Source organism: Notechis scutatus, chromosome 1 (assembly GCF_049901735.1).
Source record: "Notechis scutatus isolate UNSWTSFEM ecotype Mainland chromosome 1, rNotScu1.2, whole genome shotgun sequence".
NCBI classification, from domain to species: Eukaryota; Metazoa; Chordata; class Lepidosauria; order Squamata; family Elapidae; genus Notechis; species Notechis scutatus.
This window is the reverse complement of record NC_142009.1, coordinates 127,235,009-127,247,805: the sequence shown is the minus strand read 5'-3', so window position 1 is coordinate 127,247,805 and position 12,797 is coordinate 127,235,009. Positions and strand designations below refer to the sequence as shown.

The following is a 12,797-nucleotide window of genomic DNA, read 5'->3' as shown; positions in this document are numbered from 1 at the left end:
GTGTTATTTTCTTGTGCAGAATTTGCAAATTTTTCATTCCAAACAGCCACAAAGCGTTAGTTTCCAAATTTGGGCCATCTGCACTACTAAGATCCTTACCATATGGGTATTAAGCTGCTCTCTTGAAGTCTCTGGTAAGCCACCAACAGGCTTTGATGCCAAAAGGTGACGCTCAGTTTCTGTCAGCCATTGTTGTAAGTCTTCAATATCACCATGGAAACCCTGGGCCTAAACAAAATGTCATCATAACATATTTCATTACACAGGCTTGCTGTATCAGCTAAGACACTGCAAAAGTTGAACATAGTAAATCACAGTTTTTTTAAAAGCCTACAAACCTAAAAGAAAATGCAGTTAAATTAAGAATTCCCTAAACAAAACAAAAATGTTAAATTTAATTTTAAAATAAAAATTATACATATAGTGAAATGTTGAGTGAGAAAAAAAGGGAAAAAAAACTAAGTAATCTTATACCAATTATGTAAAATGTATTGCTGATAATGGATTTACACTTCAAATCCCAATTTATGACTGGGAATTTTCACTTGGAAGCTAAAAGTATACACAGAACAATCTGTCCAGTTTAAGATTTTAACTGAGTATTTCAAGCTATTAGTAATTTATAAAAAAGTATTTTCTCATGTTTTTCTATTGCAGAGATAGCAAAGTGCGAGGAGAATTTTAAAGTGCCTACCTTTGACTTCAATAGACCCAAATTTAACTCAGTAACACCTAGATGATCTTTTACACTTCTCATACACACCTGGATCAAAGCACTGTCCAGCTGCTGCTTCCTTTTTTCTGTTTTTTCCAAGACATTTTGCCATCGTTGATTAAGAAGCTCAAGTTTGCTTTGCAGATTACTAGCTTCCTCTACAGCACTTGATTGAATCAGATCATTTCCCGCTTTTTTAACTGTTTCCACAGTAGACTGGTGAGCCAAGACATCATTTTGCAAAATCTGAAGGAACAAAAACATGTAATTCCTTTCTGGGTTTTTTTTAATCACTCATTTCATTCAGTTACCTCTGTAATATCCTCATTTCAATAAAACCTAATTGGAAATATTTAGAAATAGTACAAATTAGAAGGTTCATATAATTGAGCATAGCAGATGGAGAATTCTGGAAGTTTGAAGTCCACACGTCTTAAAGTTACCAAAGTTGAAAAACACTGCTCTAGAGTCAATAGGAATAGCACTTAGACTTATATACCACTTCATAGTGCTTTACAGCCCCTTCTCTATGAAGTTTTTTACAGGGTCAGAATATTGCCACCAAAAATCTGGGTCCTTATTTTACTGACTTGGAAGTATGGATGACTGAATCAACCTTGAGCTGGTCAGAATTGAACTCCTGCTTACGGGCAAAGTTAGCCTGCAATACTGCATTCTAATCACTGCACCACCATGATTCGGTCAAATCAGCATATGTTTTATTGATTCATTTAATATACCTCAAGGGCAGACCATATTGTTTATATTGTGGTTATTGATATGGGGGTGAGATGTGAGGGTTCCTCTCATAAATACAAGCTAAAATTCTCAAATTCCAAAGATTATTTATTATTATTTGTTTTATTTATATATGACTTTTAACCCTATGAGTTTGAGCTGAGGGGGTGGGGAGGGAGAGACTGATTTTAATGGAAAAAATGTATAATAGAAAAAAGTGAGCCTTTTGGTAATCATAGAGCAGGGGTGTCAAACTTGCGTTGTCATGGCGTTGTCTGTGACGTATCGGGACTTTTTTCCCCTTTGCTAAACCGGGCGAGGCCGGAGCCAGCACATGATGCATTCGGCCCACAAGCTGTGAGTTTGACACCCCTGTCACAGAGCAAGAGATAACTTTGTAATCACACTTATATTTGCTGAAGCTTTTTCCTATTTCTTTTTATTTTTTCTCAGTGCATTTTTTTCCTTCTAAGGTTTTAAAACTCAAAAAAACGCATTCACTGTGCCCACTGGTTCAGGTCATCCCTATATAAATGTATTTAAAATTATAGTTTGTCTTGATGCTACTTGTATACAGCATTTAATTTAATGCACATTTTATTTGTTTGGACATTATTTTTTGAAAGCGGAACATAAAGCATGCCATGTGTAATTATTGTGTAACCAGCAGGAAATCAGATACCTGTTCCAAAAGCATAGCAGCAAGTTAGAGTCACCTAACCTACAACCTGAATAGGAGGAAAGTATCTTTCCTGCGCACAAGCAGAAAAATCTTTTGTAATGTGACTGTGTTTGGTATGTTTATTATTTTATATATTTTTGCTGCATACCACCCAGAGTCATTTCTTGGGTGGCCATATGAATTTGATAGATAAATAAAATAAAGCAGGCAAAACAAGAGACATGACTCAAGAAAATAGGTATGTAGGCATCAGTGCTAAGAAAAAGGGCTTGGGAGTCAGTCTTGAGTTAGGAAACAAAATTTTCAAGCCTTGGACCTGAGTTCCTGAATATGTGTTCCTTCTGATTTCCTGACTGATTGTGGACTTCTATGATTTGTCTGTACAGAAGTTTGGCTTCTGAAATATGCTTGCTTTTTCCTGAGTCCTGCATTAATGCACTCTGTTGAGATTTGAGCTCCTATAAAGACCTTTTTTCAAAATCTGACCTATTTTAACTGTTAATATGGAGCAGTTATTTCCATTCAGTAATCTTATCTAACAATGAAGCCCAGAAATACCAGTTACGTACATGATGTTTGGCCAGTTCAATTTCAATAGCTTTGGGGTCACCTCCCACTGGCCTCTGTTCATTCAGCAGGTCTTCAGTGTGTGTCAGCCATGTCAGCAATTCATCCAGAGCATGCTGGAACTGCCCCAAAGCCAATAAAGCACCTTCCAGTTTATGCTGTTCAAAAACAAGAATATAAAAAATTGAAATCATGCTAAATCTTCAATCATCTCAAAGTGTGTGGAAAACTCATATGAACGCCTAAAAGTGCCATCCAAAATTTATTTTATATATAAACTATAATCTGAAAACCAGATTAGAGAAGAACATTTAAAGTTAGTAACATATTTTATTGTGATTATTTAATAATTCTTGAGTGGCTTGCATTTGTCTCATTTACTTCATGAGAGATTAATGTAAAAGTCTGTGACTTTACAATTTCATGATAGGTTGGGAGTTACATCTTAATAACATCGAAGTCCAAGAACATGCTCTTGTTGCAGTATCTTGGTTTCTCATTTTTAAAAATGATATTAGTAAAACATAATAAGTAATATAACATGATTTAGAGTACAAAACATAGCTTTTTAAACAATTTGATCATAAGGAGGGGAAAAGGAATTAGGAAAAAGAAAACTAGTAAGAAATCTATTACTATTAATCTGGTGGGAAACATAGCAAGCTCAGAAACTTGCTGGGGACATTAATGTTTGTTGTGCCATTTTCTTTTCAACTTGTTATATATTATTTTAAAAATTCTCAAAAGAAATAGAATGACCAAACATATATCTGATCAATATTTAATACACATAATTAATTAGACACCATTATGTATTAATTACAACAAATGATATGCTTGCACTTGAAATTCAGAGATCTTAATGCCTTCAGTTCAGTGCTGCTACATAGAGTAAGTTTTCAGCCAAACCCAATTTACCTGGCGGCTAACGATTTTATCCTCTAGACATTCCCATAATAGCCTGAGTTCAGACAAAGGATCTTGAACAGTATGCTTCTCACTTTCCTCTGTGACTTTTTTCAACAACAGTTCGGCCTGATGGTTCAGTCGTTCCATTTCTATCTGTTGTTGGTAGGCTTCTTTTTTAAATTGCTGTAGAAATTCAAGGACACAAAATATCAAAGGGGAATACCACCTTGACCTTACTAGTTTATTGTGAAAATTAGAGTCTTTCCCTGAACAGGTTTCTGTTTAAGGAAAACTATTTTTTTAGCAAAAAGCACAAAGGAACCCAATGTCTCTAAAAAAAATTACTATAAAATGCTGAAGATCTTTTCTTCTTCCTAGGGGAAGCCTGTTTTGAATGAAAGACCTTTTTGGGAACAGGATGCAATCCACAGAACTTTCTAACTTACTGTTCTTCATAAATTAGACAACTAAAGCACACTTTCCCCCCTGAAATATAAATGGACAGCATACGTCATCATTTTTATGTCTGAAATATTTCACACTCAATTTATTAGTCTATAAAACAGGAAGTCTTTCAAAGCTTCCTCAAAACGAAGGTAATGTTGATAGAGCTCTGCACTGGAAGTGACTGAACCAAATTACACCTGGTGCAGAGATTACTCCATCCCCAGAAGAAATTAACTGAAGAGAAAGGAACCACAGTAATATATCTATCATACACAAGGGTGTTATCCTCATCTGTGACTGAACAGTTAGGATTCCTGGGTAACTTACAACGCAAAGCTTTGACAAGTCCAAAACTCTGCAACTCTTTACCTTCTTTCTGTCTGGAATAGAATCAGAGTAGATGGCTACCATGTGGACATATTCACTGTATTCTATTTTTTTTTAAAAAAATCTCTTCCTATTTTTTTTAAACTGAGGCCTATGACAGGAGGAAGTAAAATAAATCAAATAATTTTTTTCTAGATGCATAGTTGTGGAGGAGAATAACACACAGCCTACTTTTTGTATTGCATTTCAACTTTTAGGGATTTATGATCCATTACATTCCCATTTTATTGAAAGCCATTGCTTCAAAGCTCTAAAGTCCTTTTGAATAAACCTTACTAGACCAAACTTAAGAACAGATACATATCATATAACACAATTTGATCTAGACATACGGGGGGGAGGAGGGAAGGCTATTTTTCCGAAGACCCACATGAGAAGGATCCCATTGGGTACTGCTTTCTCTTCTAACAAAGCTTATGATACAGTGGACTTCTCCCATCCCCCCACCACCCCAATCCCTTTGACAAGTATTAAAAAAATTGACTTGGTTTCTGTGGCTCCAGCTTTCTCTCTAGTAAAGATATTGTGCATCTGGGTGAGTTATGCAGTGATTACAAAACAGTGAAGCAGAGACACGCAGAAATGTTTCACATTCTGCTAAACCAGGATGATGTATCGCTATGATTGCCTGATTCAATCCCTAATGATTTCTTAATCCTTGCTTTCAATTCTAATAGAAATGTTGGAATCCTAAATTTTCAGTGTCAAACTATTGTAAAAGCATACTTTGGCTGATGGTTTCCTGTTTATTTTTACAACTTGTCCACCTCAGCTTTGCACACGCAAAAACTAGAGTTACAGTGGATCATCTAGTCTAAAACAGTGCTGCAAAACAGGATATCCCACATAATCTTTGCTTCCTGTGTAAAATGCACAATTAAGTATCCAGGTATTATGAAGAGAATGAGTCATCTTTTCATTCTAAGCCATCTTTTGGAATTCACTGGGGTAGAAAGGCTAGAAAGGGAATTAATTCTGAAAATTTAAGAATAATCCATGGTATCCAAAACTAAGGAGCTTGCCCATACTTTAAAGGGGAAAAAGAGTGCTTAAGAAAACAAGGCAGTCAGAAAAAATAACCTTGTTTATTAAAAATACCCCTCACAATTATCTTTTACAAAAAAGAAAGAAATTCATTTTATGTCGTACTTACAAGACAGGAAGTAATTCAATTTATATACCATACAAAGAAGTTGGAAAATACTATCCCCTCACAAAAAAAATTTAAAAGAGAAAGTTAAATTTTATACCTTCAGCTCTTCTGTTTGCTGTTTTACTGTTTCTAGGTCTGTTCCAACTGGTGACATTGAAGTTAATTTACTACCAGCAATATCCACCCAGTCAAACATAGCCTGTTAAAATAATACAATTAAAATAACAGGGCAAATAATGATGTAGCATATTAACAATGAACTAAATATACAGAGAATATTCTTTGTTATATGAGAAGAACTGCAAGAATGTATACATTTATACATCAGGTCATGAGAGTTGGTGTGTGTGTTTGTGAGAGGGAGGGAGGGAGGGAGAAAATAGGCAAGATACAAGTCCTGCTTCTATTGTGTGTGTGTTTGGGACAGCATCATGATGGTGCATCTGCCATTTTGCATCTGCCACAAGTGCCAATATATCTCTATGTAACTTCAATAAAGATGTCCTCAGTCAACTCTAAGAACTTGTCGATATGGAATCTAACAGCTAGAGATGCCACAGACTTGACATTGATGCAGTCCTTCTCAACACCAAAAATGTAGTGAGGCTTCCTTTAAGGTCGGGAAGCTATGTCATTAACTTTCAGCTCAGTTCTAACTCCACAGGAAATGCCAGGAAAGCAGTTTAGCAGCATTTTCTTTGGAGCTGCAATGATGGGTAACTTCCCACTAGTGGAAGCTTCTTCCTGGTTGAAGTAAAGGTGCCATTAGATTTAGACTATTAGCCTGGAGGGTGAGCTTTGCAGCTTTTGCCCTTTATGCTGGGAAAAAAATGCTACCCAGAAGTGAAGACGGGGATGGGGCATGGACACAAGCCCATTTTCCCATCCTTTAATTTTTATTTCTCAAAGAGGACACTGTCCTTATCTCTGGGAGATGCTGCTCCAGAGAATGGGGGCTGCTCCAGAGAAGGAACATTTCCTCAGCCCTAAAAGATGACAACATGTAATAGAAGAAACTGACTTCAAATCAGTACTTAGTAGACTAATCACTTAGTCTACTAAGCTTAATGGGACCTGTTTAGATAATGAGTACCAGATTGCCATTTAAGCAAAATACTTCTAACTATTGGAAAATTTTTAGTATAGATAATATGCATTATCTGTCATAGATGGATAATGTCTATGAGCCAAAGTGGTGAAGCAGAGATTTCATTTGGAATTGTAAATGACCCAATTATGTTAAAACGTATAATGTGCTGAACAGGGTAATATTTAGTAAGATCAATGAGGTAATACAATAGGATTTTATAAGATGTGAGATGATGTTCACTGAGTGAAATCCAACCTTCTAACATTATAGACGTCACAAATAACTATGAATAGTTTGAACTTAAATCAAATGAAATTTGTTCAAATCCACACAAATCTGCACTATAAAAAATTGCAGAAGAAAAACAATTTTGAACTACTGAAGAGATTTTATAGATTTAATTTATTGATATATTAAAGGGGGCATTTAATATGGAAATGTACAGCAAAGAGGCTGACAAAAGATTTAATATTTAATCTTTTTCCATAATTTAACCACTTATACTTTTCAAAGACTTTGCTTGAAAAATCTACAGATAAATCAAATGTCAGGGTACCTGAACCCTGATGGTAACTGAATAGAGATAGTTCTCAACTTATGACCATTAGTTTGATAATTCAAAGTTACATCAGCGTCAGAATTTGTGACTTATATCCATTTGGACACTTGGCAACTGGCTCGCATTTACAATGGTTGCAGTATCTGGTGGTCATGTGATCACAAGTTACAACTTTCCCAGCCACTTTCTGACCAGCAAAATCAATTGGCGAAACCTAATTTACTTAATGATGGTGGTGATTCACTTAATGACCCTGATAAAAATGGTTGTAAAATCAGGCCAAGTCATGTGATGTTGCTTAACTATCACAATTCTTAGCAACAGAAATTCCAGAACTAGTTGTGGTTGTTGGTTGAAGACTACCTGTATACACTTTCAGTAGAGTATCTCTTGATCTACTACAGGTAATCCTTGACTTATAACCATTCATTCAGTGACTGTTTGAAATTGATGTTGCTGGGGGGGGAAAGGGTTACGACCTGTGCCTGAAATTATGGCCATTGCAGTGCCCCAGCATGATCAAAATTTCAGCACTTTGTAGCCCACGCACACTTATACTACTGAGATGCTTCCACTCCTCCCACCCACCTGTCTCCCCCACATCTCTGCTCTTTTGGTTGCCCTACACATTATCCACAAGCAGCCGCAGAACCATATATTCCATGGCTGCCTGCCATAACCCAGGAAGCCTCAGTAAGTGCCAGCAAATATTTATTTGCCCAGCTGCCTTCTCTCCCAAGCCCCATGTGGTTCCAGTCTGCCCCAGCAAGCAAGCCAGTGAGCATTCCTTCATTTCCCATCAAACAGTAGTGAGCATTCCTTCATTTCCCATCAAACAGTAGCGAGCATTCCTTCATCCAGCTGACTTCTATCCCAGTTCCCTTTTCACCTTTTGCGCCTAGTGCCTCACTGTCTTTGTTGTCTCTTTTGGGACCCTACTTCTCTGGGAAATGTTTCCTCAAATTGCATAGTCTTTGGAAATGGAATGGACACTTTGCTGTGGTCAACTCACTGCGGCCATCTTACCACGGGACAACTCGCCATGGACAATTCCACGTGGGATAAATCAATGCAATAAATGTTGTCCGCCACAGTTTCTTCAACATTATTTCTGTTTTTTTCTCAGGCTGTCCTAGACCCCTTTGGAAAGGTTTTGGATTTGGGATAGACTTCTGAACACAGTGTAGTTTGAGGGATCTTGGAAATGGATGGGTGGGTGAAACGATTCCCAAAGAACGCTCCAAACCTTCTCCCTGACCCCCATCACTTACGAAAAAAGACAAAAATAATCACTTCTCTGATCAGAAGTACTTTTGCCAAATCATAAAACATGCACAACCCTACATTTATAGATTTTGAGGAATAAGTAGGTGTTTATTAAAATATTTCATGATCCCTAATTGGTAGTTTCATTTTTAAGAAACGCCTTTCTAAATATCCTACCACACAAAGATTATAAACAAACTTAATTAAAAAGTGTACCTGTAGTCCATCTTGATACTGAACAGCAGCCTGCATAGCTTCTTCAAGTTTGTCAACACGTTCCTTCCATGCTTTATTTAAACCATCCCAAATGGAATTTAGCTATATTTTAAATTGTGAATAAAATTATAGGAACAATAGTTTTAAGACTTTAAATATATATGTATATATATAAAACATTGATTACAATGCAAAGAATAGTCTAAGTCTCCCTAAAATTGCAAGGAGGGGGAAGAGTTCTAATTAGTTTCTAAAAGTTAATGTGATTTCCAATTAAGATTAGAATTCCTTTCATTCAAACTTTAGGCCCACAGCCTAAAAAAGAACATAAGCCATGTATGTTGAAAATATACAGTTCAATTATTATTAGAACTAAAAAAAAATATGAGATCATGGTACTGACAATTTGGTATAACTAAATCAGTGTCTGACACAATATAAGCCATGCTGTCCCAAAATTAGAGGTTTCTAGTCCCTTCAGAGAACCATCAAGAATCAAATGTTTACGTGATCAGTACCTCATCAATACTTTTATTGACTAATGGTTTGTCAGGTTCACCACATGCAGCTATGAGTTCAGAACCAAGATTCACAACGGCATCAAGTTCTTCTTGTAACCCATCTACCTCTTCTTTGATGGACTAGATAAAAAAAAACATGATTTTGTAAACTATCATACCAATATTTAGGAAAAGCAAATTAGCTTTAATGACAAACATGGTTTACTTACTATGGGTATTTAAAGAGCACAACGTATTATCTACGTTTAATAACTATAATAATTAAACTTGTATGTTGCCTGATGGTCAAGAACTTTGATCTCTTCTCCCAACTCAATAGGAAGTTAATGCAGAAGCACTTTAGTATTCTTGGTATTTCAAGGAATTAATATTACAAATACATCCCCCATAATTCTTAGAAAATAAGGTGAATATTAGCATCCCTTTAAAAATATTTTTCTCATAGCTCACATTTCTTAAGCTTTAATATGATAGCATAATCTATAGAGAAAGTCTTGGTGGCACATATTTTTCTACATGAACACAAGCCATGGTGATGGAATGTCTATTTCTAGGACTGAAAAAAAATACAATACATCTCCTCCTTGAAGTCCAAGTAGAATCCAGTGACTTCATGAAAGTGTCCCTGTGCAGAAGAAGACAGACACTGCCTTCCCTGAGATATCGTTTTTCTTCCAAACTAGCTTACAGTCCTAGGATTCTATAAAGGTCTCCCAACAAAGTATTATCTAAGTTAGGGCTGTCAAACTCAAAACCTGTGGCCCAGATGCATCACATGCTGACCACACCCAGTTTAGTGAAGGGGGGGAAAGTCACGAAATGTCACGTGACAATGCTGTAATGATGCGAGTTGATCTAGGTCCGCACCTATTTAGCTTTTTGAATAAGGGACAGGATGAAAAATAGAGGAGTGGGGAGGAGAGAATGTGAGCTTGATACCATGGTCTAGTTTACTTTACTTTATTGTCATTGCACCTTGTACAACAAAATTAAATACCATCTTTAGGGTACGATTTATGACTATGAAAATAAACACAAACACACATCCCTCACACTCTACAAATTGAATTGAAAACCCCTGATATTGCATTAATATTGCACTATACAGTAGAATCCAATAGAGTTACTGCCCTGGGATAGAAGCTATTTTTCAGCCTATTTGTCCTTGTTTTTATTATCCTGTATCATCTGACAGATGGTAATAGTTCAAAAAAAATGGTATTAGGATATCAAGTGCTCTATCTACACCTTAACATTCATGGATGGTGAAGTCTTCTGAAATTTGCATACTGATAGAAACCTACTTAGAATTATCCAATAATGATTCTGATTTGAAGAAGCAATATGGTACTTAATGTATCTTTTCCAGGAAGTGAGCATAGAATTTCATCCTTTAAATATTGTCGCATATTTTATTTACCTCTGCTGCTTCCTGCTGTTGCTTCACCACTGAAGGATCAATCCCTGCTCCTTCTAGTTCTCTGATAAAATCTTGAGTATCTTTGATGGTGGCTATGAGAGCCATATGATCACACCAGAACTTCTCTGCTAATTCCATGACATCAAGGAGCTTGGCTTCCCTTTCCTCAGCCAAAGCATGGATATCCTCCCAGATAAAGACCATCTGATCGAGCTTATCCTGAACAACTAGACAGCAAAAATAACATGACAGTTACCCAGGCAGAGCAATCTACATGTCCTTGAGAGGAACTTGTAAATTATATGTTATGCATTTATCTTGTAATATAAATATTATGGGATTGAAAATGTGCTATTAAAGGATCAGATAAATAATGGAATATAAAGTAATACACATACAACTATATATAAAACTTGAAACATATATGCCTTCCCTCAGAAACAGTTAATACAAGATAATTCTTCTGTTGCAGATGTTTGTATTTTTCTTTTTAATGCTTCCAACAAAAAATAGGGGAGAATATTCCAATCTGGTAACCTCCATTACCTTTAGCAGATATATCTTTATCAGCTCCTTCTGAACGTGCAATCATTTCTTCTCCACGCAGTTTGAGAGTTTCATACACTGGCTGTAGTTTTTCCAAATCTACAGAGACATTCTTATTTTCACTGATCTGTTCTCTAATCTTTTCCACTTCAGCTGAGATTGAAGGTGGCTGCCGCAAACGTTCAGCGATCCGGTCCAGGTTCTCAATAGTTGAATCTATCTTATCATGGAACTGCAATAGAGAAGGAATAAGTAGGGGCAACTGGGTGAGACACAAAAAAACGCCCTCCCCCCAAAGAGCCAAATCAAATCAGAAAGGGGGGAAGGGGAAGGGCTATTGTCCAACGAAGTATTTACATTAAAGCTGACACCAGCCAGAGCATAGTGCAACATTGGAAGATGCAGAGAGACTTGCCCATAGAACCGCTAAGAGTTGGACACAACTAAATGGATATCATCATCATCATCATCATCACCACCACCACCACCACCACAATCCTGTCCCTCTCTCTTCTATTTCTCAAAAGAGTAATACTGGATATGACCAAGAGATTTCATGTAGACATTCAATCACACATCCAATTTCCCACTTCTTTATGTAGAGAAAGAATTATATGGATCAAGTATCTATGCTATCTAGCTATTATTTCTACAGCTTAACTCTCTTATTATGATGTGAATCTATGAAGATAAAAAGAACCATAAAATACAAACTTTCAGACAAAATTATTCTCTTTTCTTTTGATCCTTAAGTGAGTTTGTTCCTATTCAGTAAGCAAATCAATGGAATGCAAACATTTTATACACGTGTCAATCTATTATAGATTTAATTAATCCTGAGTCTTATTTTTAAATGATATCACTAGGAAAGATTTTTTTACTGCATCAGTATTCTTGGTTAACATGCTTTTGTGAAAGTATCTTCAATTAATATGATTTTATATCTAGTATTGTATTCTAAATCAGGGGTCCCTAACCCCAGATTGTAAGCGGTGGGCGAATGCGTGAAGCTTTATTTGTGCATGCGTGGGATTAAGCTGCGTGCATGAAACCATCCCCTCCCTCCAGTCTATGGAACCAAAAAGATTGGGGAGTGCTGGTCTAAATTATTAAAACAGAAGATTTAACTTAAATGTTACTATGTTTCATCAGACATGGAACTTTTAAGTAACCCCTCAGCTGTCTAATGCAATCTCTGTTTCTGGCCAGGATGAAGTCAGTCAGAGAGAAAGAGGGAGATTCCTACTTGATATTTCTTAAGGTTAGATGCCAGTACTTAGTAAATTCTATCAGATGTTTATAGTACTTCCATATGTGGAGGGGCCTTAGTGCTACCAGTCCAAAGTCATTGGGTAGCTATTACATTTTTCTCTTTTGCTGGGTTTTGTGTAAGAAAAGAAGGACAAAAGATATTATACAAGAAGCCCACTATTACAAATGGAAGATGTCTGTAGCCCTGTCACAAATTCTGTATCAGGAATGGGAAGACTGCACAATGAAAGCCTTGTCTAGAAGTAGCCTCTAAAGAAGTTGCAGCCCATTTATAGTAAATGCAACAAATCATTGCTTCCTAGTACCAAG

General features: G+C 36.3%; 1 protein-coding gene across 22 annotated transcripts in view; it reads right to left on the bottom strand.

The window, feature by feature from the left end:
• Positions 1-12,797, bottom strand: part of DST (dystonin) — a 333,803-nt gene that overhangs the window by 43,379 nt on the left and 277,627 nt on the right. For all 22 annotated transcript variants that reach the window (XM_087945546.1, XM_087945452.1, XM_087945460.1 and 19 more), the window contains 9 exons: positions 11,217-11,448; positions 10,671-10,897; positions 9,248-9,370; positions 8,730-8,831; positions 5,696-5,797; positions 3,621-3,794; positions 2,705-2,860; positions 764-961; positions 100-228 (listed from right to left, as the gene is read on the bottom strand). In XM_087945546.1, coding sequence (XP_087801672.1) covers positions 100-228; positions 764-961; positions 2,705-2,860; positions 3,621-3,794; positions 5,696-5,797; positions 8,730-8,831; positions 9,248-9,370; positions 10,671-10,897; positions 11,217-11,448 — 1,443 coding nt within the window. The remainder of the gene's footprint in view (positions 1-99; positions 229-763; positions 962-2,704; positions 2,861-3,620; positions 3,795-5,695; positions 5,798-8,729; positions 8,832-9,247; positions 9,371-10,670; positions 10,898-11,216; positions 11,449-12,797) is intronic.